General features: G+C 41.7%; 2 protein-coding genes across 4 annotated transcripts in view; one reads left to right on the top strand and one right to left on the bottom strand.

Moving 5' to 3' along the window:
• The window catches only part of PRR33 (proline rich 33), a 37,306-nt gene extending 18,536 nt beyond the window's left edge, over nucleotides 1-18,770 (top strand). For both annotated transcript variants that reach the window (XM_048483400.1, XM_048483401.1), the window contains one exon: nucleotides 12,381-18,770. In XM_048483400.1, the coding sequence (XP_048339357.1) occupies nucleotides 12,390-13,895 (1,506 nt within the window). In that variant the 5' untranslated portion in view covers nucleotides 12,381-12,389 and the 3' untranslated portion in view covers nucleotides 13,896-18,770. The remainder of the gene's footprint in view (nucleotides 1-12,380) is intronic.
• Nucleotides 3,765-19,238, bottom strand: part of LSP1 (lymphocyte specific protein 1) — a 98,651-nt gene continuing 83,177 nt past the window's right edge. For both annotated transcript variants that reach the window (XM_048483403.1, XM_048483404.1), the window contains exon 11: nucleotides 3,765-6,403. The gene's annotated coding sequence lies outside the window, so the exon portion shown is untranslated. The remainder of the gene's footprint in view (nucleotides 6,404-19,238) is intronic.

The raw sequence follows: 19,238 nt of genomic DNA, 5'->3' as shown, positions 1-19,238 counted from the left end.
AGAGATGGGTAATTTGATGTTAGTTAACCACACTGTTAATTTGAGGTGCCTGAAATACCATGAAGGTGTTTGTTGTTGTTGTTTGTACTGGGATACTGGAAGTTACTTAATGCAAAGAAGTTACCTAATGTAAAGTGGCTCTTATGGATATAGAGTGACTGCTTAACATGGTGGTGCACCAGAAAGCTTTCTGCTTCATCATGACTCAGTACCAAGACATGCCATTTCTTAGAAAGAGATTCCAGTGATCCATACTTGCAGACTTGAAGATCACAAATAAGAGACAGCTTTGTTGTTGAGGGCAGTGTCTAGAGACAGAGTGTGGAATGAACATAGAGAAATACCAGAGAATGACCAGCCCTGATCCTAGCAGGAAAAAAAGTGACACAATATGGTAGGTGGGGCCAGCTATGATTAGCCGTACACACTATAAAACTTGGTAAAAGTTAGGTTAAGTTTACTAGCAGTCCTGAGTTGTGATTTTAAATTTTGGGTTTTATGTTTGTTTTAAATATCTTTTGGAAAAAGGTAAAATGAGGATCCACAGGGATGCTCGAGGATGCCCATGATTTCTGCCCCAAGTCACCCCCAAACCACCATCACATCACACCTCAAGCCCTCACACACATGCCTGACCAAAACAATCACGCATCACATGCTCCCTGAGGCACCAGTGGCGCAAAAACATGTTTGAAAAACAGGGATGCTTTACCCAGACCCATATCTTTTCTGTTATGTGTTTTATCTAAGGTGTAAGTCACCTTGAGCTGTATAAGGGAGAAAGGCAGCTAATAAATGTTTAACATAAATAAATAAACTTTTTACAACTCTATGGCTGCTACTAATCTTTTTAGCATAGGAGACAGCAAAGTAGTGCAGCAGTATCTTAATCCTAAACAAATTAATCATGTAAACTGTACATAAATGAAGTATGTATTTGTAGCCCCACCCAGAGGCAGCAGGACTTCATAAGTAACTCCATGGGCTGCAAAGACTCACCAGACTCAATGGTGCTCCTCAATGCCCATTATGCGTAAGGTGTCTGCTGCACAGCAGGGGCGAATGTCTGTCACAGCAAGATTTCTTGTATGGATGTATTTTCCCAAGTCCAACTTTCAGTTTCCATTCTCCCTGTGCCAAGTGACACCAGTTTAAGCGCAACTTTAAGCCCGACTCTTCACTGCCAGAGCTGGGGAGATTTGCCAGCTCTCCCTCTGCCCACAGCCAGCCCCTCTCACTCCCTGGCACTCCCATGCACACCTTGGCCCTTCCCCCGTTTCAGATTTGTTATTAGTTCAATTTTTGTTATTTATTATATTGATGTATAAAAAAGAGTATCATTGCAAAATTGCTGCCTTTTATTTCATTTGAAAACCAGGAAGTAAGTGTGTGCGCGTGCATGCGTGCATGCGTGCGTGCATGCGTGCGTACGTGCGAGAGAGAGAGAGAGAGAGAGAGAGAGAGAGAGAGAAATATTTTTGGAATAGGGTGTATAGTATAACACCAATCACAGTTATATTGATATAACTATAATTTAAAGGGCTTTAACAAAGCCCTTTATCTTGCAAGTACTGGGTGTGATGAGATCTGTGCCATTTAGAGGGAGATCATAAGTGCAGTTAAGAGAACTAGGAAAAGCAGAGGCAGGTTGAGGCTTCAGCAAGCAGCTTTAGGCAGCAGTGAATGGGTCCTCATGTACAAGCAAAAAAACACAAGGAGACCACAGCACAGCCCCACTGTGCACCTAAGAACTCCAAGGTAAGCCTTCCATGTATAATGGGCCCAAGCGTCACTTTATGGAAACCAGCAAGTTCAGGTAGGCTTCCTCACAAGCACAGTTCCTTTCACGTACTTGCTTTTGCCTCTTGAAAACATCAGGGTGCTGAGCTGAAGCTATATCTTGGGACAGTTCAATCTTGTCCAATGAACCATCTCTTCCTTCCATTTCCCCTTCCTCCCTTTTCTATACCATGTCAGCTTTCACAGCTATATTGCCTTCCTCAAATCCCATTTCTCCTAACATCTCCCTTTTCAATCCTGGAGCTGGGCCCATGCTGGCCAGGCCAAAGCCACCACTGCTTCTCCCTTTTTTAAAGCCTTGTTCCTCTTTTAACCTTCCTTGCCTCGCCCCAGCCCATTTTGTTTTGCATAGAACTAGCGAGAGGCCTTGTTATCCCCCATGCTCCCTGGACTGGCAAACCTCCTGCCCCTGCTGCTGTGCTCAGCTGCTAACAAAAGTCTGCTGCATATGGTGCACCACCACACCCGCTGGGCCCATTGAGCTGCAACTGCCTTCTACAAGGAGCAGCTGCTGCTTTTTGCCTAGTAGTGGGATTTCCACTGCTGTGTCTGTGCCACAGTATTTTACTACTCATGCTAGTGTCAGAACAAGGTAAACTTCAGTGGTGGGATCCAAAAATTTTAATAACAGGTTCCGATGGTGGTGGGATTCAAACAGTGGCTCCGCCGCACACACACACTTCCAGTCCCTATTGGGTAGGGAGGTTGCTTTAGTAACCCCTTCTTGGCACCCAGAAAAAATTCTAGAGAAGTGGTAAGAACTGGTTGGATCCCACCTCTGAAGATAGTTCTAACAAACCTACTCCACAGTCCAGAGTTAAATGCACTTAAGCTTATTAGCTTCAAGTCTGTGTTGAATTATTGCCAGCCAGTGTTTGACCCATTTTGCCTGAATGTCTAAGAAAACTACATAAATGCTGATCTAAACATAAAAAACAGAATATCCTCCTTCAGTATATTTTCAAAATGTAAAGTGTTACTAAATGCGGATCATGGATTGATTTTGGCTCAACAGTGATATGTAGGCAGATCAGTCAAGTAACAGTTTCCTAAGATAGTTTTATTTAATTTGGTGCAACTGTTATTTTCCTGTTCTGATTATTTATGTTTGCATATTTGGAGAAACCTGTAAAAGGCAGTTTATGACTTAGAAAAAGTAAATTGTATAGGGAAAGAATTACAAAACCTCATCCATTTACTTTAGCAGACTTTTTAAAAGAAGAAATGTTGTTCATTGCATAGTTGAAAGATTAAGTCAACAAAGTTTGAAAGGGACGTAAAGTTTCAGTTTTAAATAATGAAGTTAATAGAATGATGAAAAGCTATAGTGAGCAAAGTAATATATGCAGTCCAAATATTCTTGCACAAGATAGTATGTTAATTACAGAGCCACTTCCACCTGTCATAGATCAAATCTTATAATGCCAGTTTTAGCTTTATTCAGTTCTACAAGTCAGATTTTTGACTAGCATGGTCTTGTGTCCTCAACATATGAGTGATCTTTTCACAGATTTCATTTTTAAACATATATTGAACATTTAAATGTGATAAAAAGTAGGTGTAACATTTTACATGGGTACTCTCAGAGCTGGGACTAGCTTCAATTTCCACTTGTGTTTACCCCGCAGCAGGTCTGTTCTAGCATCCCATTTCCTGCAAGGAACAATTATCTCCCTTTTCCACCTTAGTAACACCTTCACTATGCTGCCTTTTTAGCAATCAGTTGCTTGGGTCATCATAGAAGGTTGTAGCAAAGGCATCTGTTAAGCGAACAATGACTTTGCACGAGTCTCATTATATATCCTTAAGGATCTGTTAGAGACTCTAGCACACAGAAAGTAACAACAGATTTTCCTGGCGTTTATGAAGCTGTAGATTTAACTGAACCAAACTGCTGTATGTTTTATTGTGGAGGTGGCAGCAACTACCTGAAATACATTATATCAGGCTACTCAAAGATGACAAAAAGTGCAAAATATTTATTATTTAACAAAGTTGCAGGTGAATAACAGGAACAAGACCTTTACGACCTAAAACAAAAATTCAACTACATGTAATTATATTTACTCCTGTGTCTTTAAGAAGACGTTAAGTTCTATCAGGTCTCAATCCAGTCACGCAATGGAGATATGAATCAACCTGGCATTGTGAAGGAAGTTGGCCTTCAAGTGCCTTTCAGTCCTATGTTGCTAAACTCCTTATTAGAGTTTTTTTCATACCACTTTTTCTATCAATCTTGGTGACTCCCTTGGATTTTTTTAGTATGGTTCCATTAAAACAGCCATGGTTTTGCACCATTTTCTCAACATATTTTCTTGCAAGGAAATGCCACTAGTTCACATACTACAGAGTTGTTAAACAGACCTGCTGCGGGTCTGTCCTTGGTCTGATCCAGAATCTTGCCTTTTGTTTATGCTAAACTACTTCTTACATGATACAGGAGCATGGCCATTCCAGGTGTTTGTTTTTTCACCCTCCCCTATGATTTCATTTTTAGAATAAGAGATTCAAAACAAAAGGAAGTATTTATTTGCACAGCGCAGAGTTAAATTGTGGATCTCCCTGCCCCAAGATGTGGTGATGGATACCAACTTGGAAGTCTTTAAGAGGAGAGTGGATATATTCATGGAGAATAGAGTGATTCATGGTCACTGGTCAAAATGAATACAAGTCATGATGCATACCTATTGTCTCTGCCTATTATATTAAGTGCTGTGAAAACACAGGCAGGATAACGATGCTGCAGTCATCCTAGAAGCAGCCGTTTGGCCATTATGTGAACAGATCACGGGACTCAATGGTCCTTGGTCTGATCCAGCATGGATTTTCTTATGTTCTTATGAGTGTTGAAACAAACAAAAAAACCCTGGGATATGGTAAAACTTGTCATTCATTTCCTCTCCAGAATAATTCCATGAAAGAAGCCATCCCCCCCCCCCCGACTCTTCTTCCCAGAGAGTCTTTCTTACTACAACATTCATTGGTAACAACTACTACCCCTGACTTTTTCAGAATATCTGCATGTAGCCCAACACAGAGATACTGTGTTGGAAGACTAGTTAATGTACAAAGGGCTTCATGCAGACCTCCCTCAACATTTTTGCTGACTCCAGAGGCTTGGCTACAATCCCACAATACACCAACTCACTTCCCCGTTAATGTGTTCAAGGTATGCATAATTGAACGCGTGCACTGAGACATAATTAACATAAAATCACCAGAACAGTTATTGCTACTGACTCTTCTTGCCCCTCAGTACTCCATAGAAATTTGGAACATACCTTCATTTTTAAAATACTTCTTTCCACAGTAGAGATTATACTAGCATTTCTGGAGATTTTAGGGTCAAGTGACACTACTGGAGCCAAACATTTATATTCCTCAGAATTTTAATTAAACGCTAACAAAACAATTCCAGGTCACACAGAAAGCCAACAGTGAAAGAAAATTGGGGTGGGGGGGTGGGGGTGGGGAGAGAATGACCCTTCTAGACTCTTCAGAAGCAAAATGCCATTATTAAGAGATTCAAAACTGCATACAGTTGCCCCTTTCATCAGTACAGAAAGAGGACAAATAAGCAGTAGCTGTAATTGGCAGGAGTAGGGGATATTTATTATGGTAAGTCTAATGAACACCTCCAAAGGAAATTTCAGTTTCCAGTGAAACTGTGCTTAAAGTTTATGACTTAGAGAATGAAATATTTGCCTGAATAGAAGGAGAAGACTTCAGGATTTGTTCACATGGACCAGCTGTAGTTAGTACCACAATATGATTCAGGCAGTCTCAGGGGGGGGGGGGGGGGGGGAACCATCCTGAAGTGCTTAAGCATGCAGAAATAGTGACCCAGACAGAAATGAGAGAAAAGATGCATCTCAAGGCCAAGGCTGTGTGAGGGAGATACGAACTTTAACTTGACTTTTTATCTACAAAGGAATGACAGAGGCTGCTCAAGAAAGAAAACTGGGTAAATTCATATGCATGAATATGATAAGACTTATGAATTTATAATAATGAAATACAATGGTAGACATTGTAAAAGTTCCAGACTAGTGACCAGAAAGAAAGATTCTTCCCACTTTCAAAACTTCTAATTCTAGTGAGAATTGCCATGTTGAATGGTAAAGAGATTCTTACAATGAAGCGTAGACTATTAGGCTTCCATGGTGCTCAAATTAACAAGTGAAAAATTGTTTTATTTTCTTACTCCCAAATTAACAGATTAGTAACATTATGTAAACATCCCTCCTGGGTTAATAAAATAATCCTTCAAGCTTGGCTATGAAAAAATAGGCAGGCCTTTCACTTTATCAAGCTAAGAAAACCAGAATATCATAGAACAGTATACGACTAACAGTTTTCCAAACAGAAGCCAAATGATCTATAGAGAGATTTTGTTGGTTGCCTTGATGGTGCCAAAAGTCCAAAAGTAATCAGCTTGGAGTGAGGCTCCTAGTTGTAAAGAAATCATTAGTTGTTTTTAGAGCATGTTGCATATTTGACATAGGAAAGAAGATGTCCTTTTGTTGAGGTTCTTATCAGAAGAGGAAATTTCAGCGTTGCACACAATTATTTCCACAAATGTCCAAACCAGGACAGAGCCAACCTGTAAGAAGAACACATATAGTTGTAAGATCTCTTTGGTAAGTGGAAAGATTTGTCTAGTCTAGTCCCTGCACACAGGAAGCATCTGCCCCCTGTAAAAAAAATCACTTGGCAGTTGCATATACCCTCTTGAATCAAGAGGGCAGTGATTACATGGAAACAGTAGAAGTTGAATTAAATGCTGCAAATAAAACTATAGATTTAAGAGACTTTCAGAGCAGTTTCCATCTGACAATTCATAAGTTGGGTGTTTTGTGCTCCTCAAAATACACTGATACCTGCCCTTACCCACAACATCTCCATTTTCTGGTTTCTCTCCCCTTCCCCCAACTCATTAGCACATTTGTGGCTGACAAGTAGGATAAATTGCATCTTTTCAGAAATAAGAAGAGGAGCTGGTTTTTAAACCCTGCTTTTCTCTACCTCTAAGGAGTCTCTAAGTGGCTTAAAATCACCTTCCCTTCATCTCCCCACAACAGACACCTTGTGAGGTAGGCGGAGCTGAGACAGATATGAGGGAGCTGTGACTGGGCCAACATTACCAAGCAGGCATCATGAGGCAGACTGAGCAATCAAACCTAGTTCTCCAGATTAAAACCCAGCACTCTTAACCACTACATCATGCTGAAGCAGCACATTTTCATTGGTACTGTTTTTTTGCAACAAGCCTGTAGCTTCCCCGCCCACCCCGCTCACTTCCCCCCCAGTATCCAGTTCTAGTAAAACAGACAGGAGTAGATGTCCACATGTGAGGGTAGCCCTCAACTTTTTGTGCAGTGAAATATTCCTATCCATTAATTGTGTTGGGGTTGTCTAGGTGAGGCAAAGGGAGCATAGAATAACAGAATGTACCCTGTGTCCAGTGGGGCTCCTTTGAAGTCTGATTTTGCTTCCTGAAGACAGGCAGGTTCTCCTTGCAACTTCACACATCACAGATCCAGACCGTAAAATCACAACAGAGAAAAAAGGATCCAGCCCTAGATATCACACCCATATATATCCCTGACACTTCGTGCATGTAAGATATTGACCTTACATCTTTACATTAAGAGCATAGCAAAGGCAAGTAGCCTACGTTATGGCTGAGAGTCCCTGGGAACTTCGTGCTCTTTGCCACAGATTTCTATTCTTGCCTCTTAACATCCATTGCTGAACAAGCAGCATGCAGGTGAAACCTTGGAGCAGCTATTTTCTGCCCACACAGCTGTTAGTGGCGCCTGGTCTTTTCCTTCAGAAAGTTCTCTCTGTAGGAGAGTTTCAAAATCACTGCTGGAGTCCAGTCTCACACCCAGTTAGGTCAATGGTGGGGGGGAAGGGGAGCTAAATGAAGAGACCGTAAAAATTGCCTTAACAGTCTCAGATTTGTTTCCTGTCATCAGGTGCTTTTCTTTACACCACTCAGTAACAGATCAGCATAGACAATCATGCCATCTCAAGAATGAACGGAAAGGGAACTGGGTGATCAAAAACAAAGTTATAAGCTGACTATGTGCTTCATTATATCACTAAGCTTACTACTTTACTGGGCTATTGGAGGACAAAGATTAGCCCCTGCACAGTTTTCTTTTTTTCTTAGCTTCCACAACAGTAAACATGCTGGCTCTATTTAAGCTAATGCAAAGATTAACTATGGCTAGTTTGTGAAAACAGAATTCAGCTCAGACTATCATTCAAACCTTTGTTTGCCTTGATGCTGAGTTCTTCAGGTTTGCTCCTTCTGCACCCCCAGCCTTGTATGCCAAGGTTGGTGCTGGGCAAACAAACCAATAATGTCTGAATGGGTACATCATACAAAAACCTGAGTGTCTCCTTCTTCCTTCATTTTCTCTTGCCCGTCCTGGAAGCACCAGTGGGGAAGCTGGGTAAGTGGTGTGAATAGAGATCTAAAGCCACTTATTTTACTAATTGCATGAGAAAAGGTCACAGAACCCTAACACTCCTTTATGCTGCATTTTCTTTGTTTTAGCCTTTTCTTTATTTTAGTCAAGGGGTAGGGGAAGAACCTTGGTCATATATTGCCCCCCCCCCCTTGCAAGAGAAGAGAGTCTACAGCTTTCCCTTGGCAGATCAACTGCAGTTCCACAAGTATCAGATTTCCTCACATCTCACTCTTCTTTCCAAGCAGAACAGCTGGTGCTGCATTTGAGTTAAGGATTGCAAATTACTTTTCCATTTAGCAACCTATGCCCTCTCCTACACTGGGACTCTGTTTTCCTGAAACCGGAGGGATACAGTTGACTAAAGACTTAAATATAAAGTGATACACATAGTAGAATAGCAGTGTTCCAGTCAGCAAAGAGATTCGGCATCAGAGCTGAAAAGAAATGATAGATAATCCATGGCTTTTTCCACAAGTTCCCACTTCAGCCAGGGATCCTTTCTGCTGCATAACCATATTCAGGTATGGAAAGTGAAGCCACACAAAATGCCAGTGGGTCCTCAATACTTATTGCTCAGGCATGCATGGAGAATTCTGGTCCGGAGTGATGCAGAGGAGGGACAAGGGTGGTGGCACAGACCTGTCACATGATCTGGGAGACATGTTAATGAGCACTTCCACTAATTCTGCCTCTGAATGTGAAAAAAAATGATATTAAACAGAAGTTTGCAGCTGAAAAACAAACACTCTTGTCACACAGATTTACAGTTTGGCAAGGCTGAAAGTAGATGGTATAAAAATATACAGAATGAGCACAGCAAGGATGTTATAGACGGAGGTCTGTCTAGATGCAAACAGAACTGCTGTTTGAGAGAGAATAACCAAAGTTTTAACTATTGCCTCTAACAGAAAAAAGTTTCCCCAGGGAAGCACTCACTTTGCAAAGGTAAAGGGAACGAAACAGATAACTTGGAGAAATTTGCCTTCCTGCATCATTGTATGTTTCTGAGTGTGATGAAAGCATTACACAAAGAAGAAAAATCTGCCTTCACACACTTCTATTTTTTTTACTAAAGCCATTTTATTTTGCATACAGCTACACATTAATAGAAGCATATCATCCCCACACACCTTTTTCCCCTTTTTGTCCTCCCATTAACACAAGTTCTCTGCTCATGGTAACACAGAACACTAGCAAACCAGTTACGAATCTGTCCAAGGTGATAGCAGGCTAGATGGATGAAATTTTGAACATGCTGAGAAATTAGCTAAAAAGGTGAACTGCACTTCCTGCTCTCACTCTTCACACCTGTAAGATTGGGAAAGGCTTGTGCCTCAGCCCACTGAGTTTCTAAACAAAGAACGCAAAAAATTATTATGTAGGGGGAAGATGGGCAAACTCTCTTTTTGCTGTTAGCAAAGCAAACATAAAGACTTGATTTGCACTTTTAAAAACCTGCATTTAAAAAAATCCAGTTTCTGCTTTTCATGTTATTTTTGACTGTTCTGTCATTTGTGTGTCAACTGAAGTCTGTCTCATCCTTTAATCAACTCACATATGAATTGGGGTGTTGTGTGGTTTCCAGGCTGTATGGCCGTGTTCTAGCAGCATTCTCTCCTGACGTTTCACCTGTAATTCACGTATGAATTGTTTGGTCAGAAGTATGGTGCCATGTAAGCATTCTCTGGCATGAGTTTTCAAGCAACTCCTCACATCACTGATCTCATAGGGGAAAAACCAGCCTTAGCAGCGAGATTTGGAATCATCACCCTGCAGAAGGTATTCCAAGGTCTCTCTAATAAGGCCCCAAAGCCAGAGGATTAATTAGCTTGTGCTGAAAGACAAACTGCAACACAGGCAAATGCCTCTCAGATCACTTGTGTGTGCTCAAGTGGAAACATCTGTTCTACATACCAGAGCTTCAGGATATTACTAGGCTAGGTAAATTGGCCTTTCCATGGAAGCTTTCTGCTCTCCTGCTCCCAAGAGGACCTGCTATCAGATGACCCAGCAGGCCACACCAGCTGAAATAAGTATACAGATCACCAAGGAGAAGCACTGTGGACTTGATAGCCCTAGTGAACTTTTGACAGATGATAATCCACACTATTGCCTAAAGCTAAAATTCAATTTGTAAAGCACCTTCTTAGCTCTCCAGTTCCACAACTTGCTTTTATATAATTCAGTATGCAAAAAATACTCCATTTCAAGAAAAACGAGCAAAGATAGGGCCTCAGCTACACAGGATGGTGGCAGGCCAGCATCTTTAAAGCACACATGTGTAAAAAGCACATTCATATGTAAAAAGTGATGGTCACAGATAGCAAGGAACAGCAGTTGCAAAGTTAGAAGGCCACAACTGCATCAATGCATTTAGATCAGTAGTATATGCTATACCTGTCTTCTTATATGCAGCTTTTAAAAAATTATACAAGCAGTAGTGTAAAGAGCCACCACAAAATTATATAAGGTATACAAATATGTACCCTGGTTAGTGCTTGGTTGAGAGAATACCAAGGAAGTCCAGGGTTGCAACGCAAAGGCAAGCAATGGCAAACCACCTCTGAACATCTCATGGCTATAAAACCCAGCCTATGGGGTTCCTGTAAGTCTTGATAGCATTTCCTGTAAGACTGGCTAGCTCTTTCTATTACCATCATGCAAATCCAATATCCTTCATGTTTTGATATAACCCCTCCTCAGATAATTGATGAGAAATTATAGGACTTCTGTATCACTGCTGTGGATGCTTTTTTTAAAAAAAGAAAGTTTATCGGCTGACTGAAATACTTTCATGGACTTAACGGATGTATTTTAACTTGCATATCACTAACATGTAAAATACATAGCCGACATCAACGAGCACAATATTCTCTTCAATACATAATCTTGTTCCTAATGTTAATTTTAACTTGTGTTATTCAGAACTGCTGATACTTGTCATGAGTCTGGCACATGGGCTTCTTACTAAAACAGGATTACTACTTGATGCCTGTGACATATTTGCACGCCTTCAATAAAATTTTAAAATGGCTTTGTATGTTACTGTCACATATAGAGAGCTCAAGAGTGGATATAAATTGACTTAAACAACAAGGAATGGCAGAGTATAAATGTTGTAATAAATAAGTAGTACATTTGGTGTGGTTATGCTGCTTCAATTTGTGGTGGGGGGCAGGAAAGAAACATTTTAGAGGCCATAGAAGCACACAGATGGAAATGCTGAATGGTAACCCACCCACTTCATTCCTGTCCACACAGCTCTTCTCTTGCATGTGTTTTTCTGCCATCCTGGGCAGACTTGCAAGGGTCTGCCCTAGAAAGAGAAAGGTACAGAAGTAAGAGTGGAAAGAGGGTGAAGGTCTCAACAATACCACTAGCCTCCTCCCCAATGTTACATGTGAGTTAAAACCTGTATTTAAATGCACAAGTGTGCAACTACCTCTGAACTTGGGCCAAAGTTCACCTTTAAAAACAGATGTGTATATTGAGCAGAATGTCACATGGTGTGTGAAATAGCCACTGACAAACCTTTAAGTCTGTGTTAGAGTTACAGCCAGATAATAGAGTTTATATCCCAGCTGTCTAATATGTTTATCCTTCAATGGAGTTAAAGGATGGCGCACATATATTTCTCAACACTTGTCTCCTCACGTGTGTGAACTGGTTTAAACAGAAATCATTATTTGAGGGATATGAGGTAGGTTAGTAATTCTGATGTCATGTTCTTAAGCAGTGGTCAATGTTAACTGCCTGCTCTTCATGTTAACTTCACCTCACAAGGTAAAAAGGTGTTTAACCAGGGTTGCCAGCTCTGGCTTGAGAAATAACTGGAATTTAGGGGTGGAGCCTAGAGAGGGCATTGTTTGGGGAGGGGCAGGACCTCAGCAAGGTATGAGGTCATAGAATCCACCCTCCAAAGCAGCCATTTCCTCCAGGGGAACAGATATTGATTGCCTGGAGATCAATTGTAATAGCAGGTACCAATTGAAGGTTGGCAACTCTACTATTTACTGATGTGTGTAGACATCATACAAGAATCTCACTGCCCAAATAATAAACTTTAACACCTAAATGGAAAATTTTGCTTCATTTCAGGGGGTTAAAATGCTGATTACCGTAACACCACCCCATGAGCCACCATCTCTTCATCCACAAGCACCACCCCCTCCTATTCTACCGAAACCTGGAAAAGACAATCTTAAGCTTCAGAGACTCTTGAAAAAAGCAGCAAAGAAGAAAGCAACTTTATCAGCGCAACAAACCACAGCATTCCGATCCAGTCTGTCCCCTGTGAGTGAAGCCAGCCCTGACTTAGAGCGCCCCAATGAATGTGCCTCCCCTCTAAAGCCTACAGAAACTGCAACACATCTCACCATCAACCTCCCACCTCGATTTTCCATCAAACCTGTTTTCCACCATGTTTCTTCTCCCTTTCCCAAAGGAAAGCCCTTTACATTCAGTGCCACAGAGCAGAGAAGCCTTTCAGAGCATCTCAAAGTCACTTCCTCCCCTGCCCCATCACCACTCCAGAGACCGAGCACTGCTGAGCCCTCATGGCCACTCAGAGAACAGCCACAGCCAGAGGCACACATGCAGTGGTCCCCTCCAAGTGCTCTGGAATTCTCTGTTCATCCTGTACCTGTGGTGGAGTCTCCAGCAGTGGTTGCTCACATTGCTGAAACTCACACTTCCATTCATAGTATGCAGCCACCGAGCCCCCTATTACAACCATCACCTAAATATCTCATTAGTGAAGACAGGCCCCCACCTCTTCATCCGCAAGCACACCAAGAATATCCACCACTAGGTCAAATACCAGAAGCGGACTTCTCAAGGCAGGCAAGACCAATCACTCCTAAGTTTGAAACTGCTTCTACCCCTGAACCTCCTACTAGAACAAAAGTTGCAATACTACATGTTCCCCAACACCAAATTGCAGTTGTATCCCCAGCTCCTCAAGACAGTAGACCTGTGGCACCAGGAAGTGACAAAGGCCCTGAACCACACAAAGAGACACAGAGAGATGCAATTCCCATTGGATCTCAAAAGCATATCATACCAGAGACAGTTATGTCTGCTCCATCAACAGTCAGCACTCAAGTTCTCTTGCCAGAAGCTAGGCGTGAACAGAGTCTACCACCACCAGTTACTTCCCAAGGTACATTACCAAAGCCTAAGCCAGCATTGGCATCCAGAAGTAAGCTTAGTGGGTGGTCTCGCCTTAAGAAGCATTTGATAATAGAATCTGAAGAGCCCCAGTTTCCAGTTGAAGAACCCAAGCCTGAAGAGGAGATAGCGAGAACACAGAGTCCTCAAGTTGACACTGGTCAGGACAAGAGGATAACCAAGTCAAGAGCCATCAAGATGTGGGATGCCATCTTACATCAGATGATGACCAGCAAAGCAAAAAAGCAACAAGCAGATGAAAAGGAAATCAGGAGAGCTGGAACATTCCCATTTCGGCGTCGCTTACCCCTTTTACTCCACAGGCCTCGCTTTGATGCACGGAAGCTTAAAGAGCTGGCATCCAAACCCATGACAAAGATTACTACTCTGTTTGAGGTACGCCGAATCCAGTGCAAAGCACCTGAGGAATTGCCATTGCGTTAACAGGATTGCATCTGGGTGGAATCTAAAGGATGAACCCCTTCTCCAAGTTTTCTTTTGAAAGATCTAAGATAACCACAAGATTTACTGCAAAAGAATCATTTGCAAGGGAAAAAATAAAACCCTTCAAGGGACCTCTGTGTATCTAGAAATGTATCTGCACAATTTAAGTGAGAGGCACTTGAAAGGGAAGATACTTCAATAGTCTTGTCTTATTGGTGTTCAGGTCTTAAGCTGGTCAACTATTTCAAGCCTCTAGATTTTAGTGTGTTTTTTTCTCACTAAGGAGATACCACTTAGATGTACAATATTAAGCCAATTGGAATATTCTGCCAGAGTTAATTTCTTTGCTGTTTAGAGAGCAAAGAATCCTATATCATATGCCATATCCTATTTGACAGCTGGCGTCTTCCCCTTTCTTTATTGGGTACAGGCATCATTTTGCAGAACTGCAGTATCTTCTCATGATTTACAAACCAACCTGTAGTATACATATACCGGTAATAGATGCTTAGAAATCTCAGTTTCTCTCACACATCCCATGATTTTTGGCCAAACCTTCTATACATCTCCATAGGATGATATGGAAAAATGTATTCATCAGTTTTCCTACCACCACCAAGCTTCTGAAAATGATTTTCTGTACACAGTCATTGTTTAAAACCTAGTACTTCTGACAAGATACAATTCAAAGCAACACCGCCCACCCACCCACCACCACGGAAACATGAGCTTGGGGAGAAAGAGATGAGAAGACAATATTCCTTTGACTTAGACTTTCTTTAGAACTTCCACCTATTTCTATATATTGCAAAAGGCAAATTTACAAGGGTCTGAAACATGAAACTCCTCAAATCACAGCATAAACCAAGACAAAAAAAAATAACGTTAAAACTAACTTCTGAACCTAAAGCTTGGAGGTTAGGAGAAAGGAAATTAGTCGGACAAATAGTGATCTTGTCTGGCTAGGAGACATAGTTTCATCCTCACCACAAAATTTGAAATCCACCATGCTCTGCTCATATACAACTATAATCTGTATACATAGAATCTGCAACAGACCCTTAACTGCAGATCTTAAGCAAACTGACTGGTTCAGTCAGATAACGTAGCCTAGGATCCAGGTCACTGTTTTTTTAACACCAGAACTAGCAATTTGAATTGTACTCGAACAGAAACAGAAGGCCATTCAGATGCCCAAGACAGATGTAATATATATGTAATATATATTCTGAGGCAGCTACAGATCCTAAAACGACACTACCTAGAACTTCACTTAATGGATTACAATAATGAGTTTCAGTAATGGCCAAGACACAGATGACTATAATAAGGTCCTTGTCCTTTAGATACGGCATGGTACAAAGCTCAACAGAATGGTTTAATACCACAGAAAAAAATCCTCCTTATTCATGTGATCAGTTCACACTAATAAGAGCAATGGAGTCAAGGCTGCCAGGGTAGACTTTTATACAAAAACTGGCTATTTTAAGCCACAAATTACTACCCCAGGCAGCCAGGGTCTTTAAATTATGGCTCCCATTTTATATGCAAGATTGCCGTAAGCCTGCTATAAGAAGCACCACTGATACATCTGCTCTGCAAGAGTACAGGAGGCCCAATTATTGGACATGAAAAGCTTGCCTCACTTTAGGACTATTCCTATAGTACTCATTTGGGGGAACATGCCTAGAATATGCAGCTAGAAACATCTGAGGAATCCATGTTACTATGGAACAGAGGTGGCTGCATTATCTTGCTAAGCTTCCTGGGAGCATGTCCCACAGCTCAAGCATATCCTACATGATTAGAATAGACAAGTCACAGATTTATAGCCATTTTTAATGTGCAGTACTTCTCTATGAGGTATTTTCAAAACACAAGTATGGAAAAATCAGAGGCAACCTTAAGCAGACCCAAGGCAAGTGCTTTCAAAGTCCAGGTGTACTGGTTTAGGGTCTATCTGCAATCATTTTCTTCTGTAGTCATTTTCCGCTACATACAAGCAAAATTGAGCGGACTACCTAACGCAACTGTTTGCATTCAGAAAGGGAAGGGAAGCCATTTCAGTTATGTCACAGTACTTTCCAAGTGCTGCTGCATTTATCAGCTGGTTCTCCCAAGTATGAATCCAGTCATGGATTGCGACTGTGTGAACAACAGTTTGAAAGATTATGCAGTTAGCGATCTGGAGTTTTTAAACTCAGTATAACAGCAGTGACCAATTAATAATGATACTCTGAGCACATTAAATATTTTCACTTGTTCCAGCTGAGGTAACTCTGTATGCTTCACTACAATCATACCCTTTGAGCTCACCAGTTAGATTATGCAATTCTAGCATTGTGCTAGGAGTAAACATCAGAGAAAGGACCTTGGCTTCTGCACCCTGAATGTTGACACTCCAGGGTGACTGTTTGGTCACTGTGTGAAGGAGTAGGATGCTGAACCAGACCACTGGCCTGACCAGCAAGCTTCAAGCAGTTTTTAGATAACTTTTTAACTGCAGTTTTGGAGCATGTTACAATATTCATAAGGCAGCCAGCCTGCAGGTGGAGCCTGGAGCTCTCTCAGAATTACAACTTGTCTGAAGCTTCATGGCCCCCCGGTAAGATTGCCAACTCTGGATTGGGAACTAGCTGGAAGTATTCAGTGTTGACCCTGAGGTGGGTAGGTTTGACCGGGGGGGGCATAATGTACATATATAGTCCACCTTCCAAAGTAGCTATTTTCTCCAGGTGAACTGATCTGTGCTGCCTGGAGATCAGTTGTAATCAGTTGGAGATCTCCAGCCACCACCTGGAAGTTGGCTAGTCTACTCTCCAGACCTCCCAGTGGGACTTTCCTTCCCCTTACCTGGGAGTTCAGGAGAAATAAGGCTCAGAGAGAGAAAGGGCACTGGTCCAGTGCATCACTAAGCACCAGCAGTTATAGCACCACTCTGAGGGCAACCTGCTGGATGGGTGGAACCAAGGGAAATGTGCACCATGGCCGCAACCAGGGAAAATGCTAGCCAAACCTCCTAGGATGAACATACCTGTTCACACCTTAGAGAGCCAAGGCAGATTGAGGCAGTGGGAAGAGAGGGGGTTGGGGCAGGTGCACCAATCCTTTCAGGAACAGGCAGGGAAAATGACTCCCAGCTGGGAAGAGGGTGCTGGGAAGAAGGGTACTGGGGCAACCACAGGGAATGGAGAAACAAATCCAGTGGGCAGGCCTTGCATTACATTGGGATAGCAATTACAGGGAAGGGTGCAAGCAAAGAAATGAGGGATGTGAGATAGTATGGGCCTTATTGCATTATGAGGGAAAGAGGACAAAGTAAACTACCTTATAAATAGAGAAGCTTCCCAAAAGACTGTAGAGGAAGGTGGCTTGAAGGTTTGCTGTTCCAGGAACTTTCCAGCCAGGGGAAAGGAATGAGTTTTTAGTTCTGGCACTCATTCTGAGGCCTGCAAAGGTGACCCTGAAACAACTGAAATCACGGTGGTGGAGGGGGGGGGAGATCGACAGGTGCTAGACACACATTACGCAACTGATCTCCAGACTACAGAGATCCATTCCTCTGAAAAAAATGGTGACTTTGGAGGGAGGATTCTACAGCATTCTACCCAGAGGTCCCACTCCTCTGCAAACCCCACCCCCAAATTTTCAGGAACAACCCAGAATTGGCACCCCTCATCATCATACAGGAAAAGAATTGCCCAACATTTTTTTGTACAGATCTTCATGCTGTGATGTGTAAATAGTACTATTAAGTAAGACAGTGCTACCCTGGAAATAAACAAATTTTAACTACAGCAGCATTAATTCAGAACAGACATTAAGTTTTTAAATGAGGCATTGTTTCATGTTATAATGTAGCTATTTCAGATTGACTCTGCAGAAGAATGAAAAAAAGAATTTACTCAGATTCTCTAAGATTTCAGAATATCTATGCAGTTCAATCTCTATGCAATCAAAATATGCATTAGCCACAGATCTGAAAAATCAAGCTGACTGGGTGTGATTTTTTTCCATTTGATACTATGCAGTTTTACTTCTAGCTTTTATTACCACATTGATGCTTTGAGAACTGTAAAATGAATTGTAGCTTCCAACTCGATTGGAGAATGAATAGCCCTTTTGTTATGTCATAGAATACTGTACCACCCTGAAGAAAGCTTGAAATTCACGTCCTATTCTTCAGCAGACACGTTTAAGGGCCAAACAACATGGAAGAGTCACAAGAAGGTTATCCTGGTTTGTTTTCCAGTGCAGCCACAATTAAAGTAGATGACCATTTGGAAGGAATGCCTTCATCCTTTCACATTAAGTGTTTGCTGCAAGGTGCTTTCCAAACGAATTAGCTCAGGTGGGGGGGGGGATTGATGGGGTGAGGGAAATGGGAACAAGGTCAAGTTCTTCCAAATGCATTGGTCTTCTGCTTCAGATTGTGACTTCCACTGCTGCACTTCACACAAGAAACAAGCATCTTGTCTAGTTTGGCTCCCTCATAACCAGAAGGTGTTTTTTTTTTTAAAAAAAAAAGATCAGTCAGTACATTTATTCCTGATTAAAAACAAGCTTATTATTAACAGGGTTCCAAGTATATTTTCACAACTCCGGCATTGAACTAAAGGGGATTCACCCAAGACCAAGAGTGAACATTTGAGATACTATACCAGGAATGGAATGGAATGGCCAATCACCATCCTTTTGATGATCAAAGGGTTAAATAACTTAATATGTCTTGTTATGTATGGAACATTACAACCGTACAGGTTGAATAAGATGTAGAATTACCCAACTGGCAGATATGGATGATTACTTTTATGTTCAGCACAGGATGCAACAAGCATTGTTTGCATGCTGTAATAAAGTTTGGCAAAGAAACCATGTTTAAAAGGATTGGTGCACCAAGCCCTCTCTCTTTTAGCTGCCTCAATCTGCCCTGGCTCTCTAAGGCTGGAGCAGGTATGTGCAGCCTGGGAGGTTTGGGCTAGCATGCTACACCTTCCCCTAGGTTCCACCAATCCAGCAGGTTGCCCATGTTGGTTTTCAGAGTGGTGCCAGATCTGTTGGCACTTAGCAACATTATAGTCACCTATATCATAAAAGACCAAAATCCTAATAGATCTTTATATTCCATAGCTCCATTTAGCCCTTCCCCCCCACTTGCAACTCCAAGGTGGAAAACATCTGTATGCAAGTCAAGGTGTGTGTGTGTGTGTGTGTGACAATCCAAGTGACTCAAGTGGCTGTTTTAGACTGCATTGGACAAGAGGTGCAGAAGGAAACAGCAATAAGCATCACAGATGTGTCCCAGAAGTGCAAGAGGGGTTCCACGGATACCAACAGTGTTAC

Source organism: Sphaerodactylus townsendi, linkage group LG02 (assembly GCF_021028975.2).
Source record: "Sphaerodactylus townsendi isolate TG3544 linkage group LG02, MPM_Stown_v2.3, whole genome shotgun sequence".
Lineage (NCBI taxonomy): Eukaryota > Metazoa > Chordata > Lepidosauria > Squamata > Sphaerodactylidae > Sphaerodactylus > Sphaerodactylus townsendi.
This window is presented reverse-complemented; position numbering and strand designations above follow the sequence as displayed.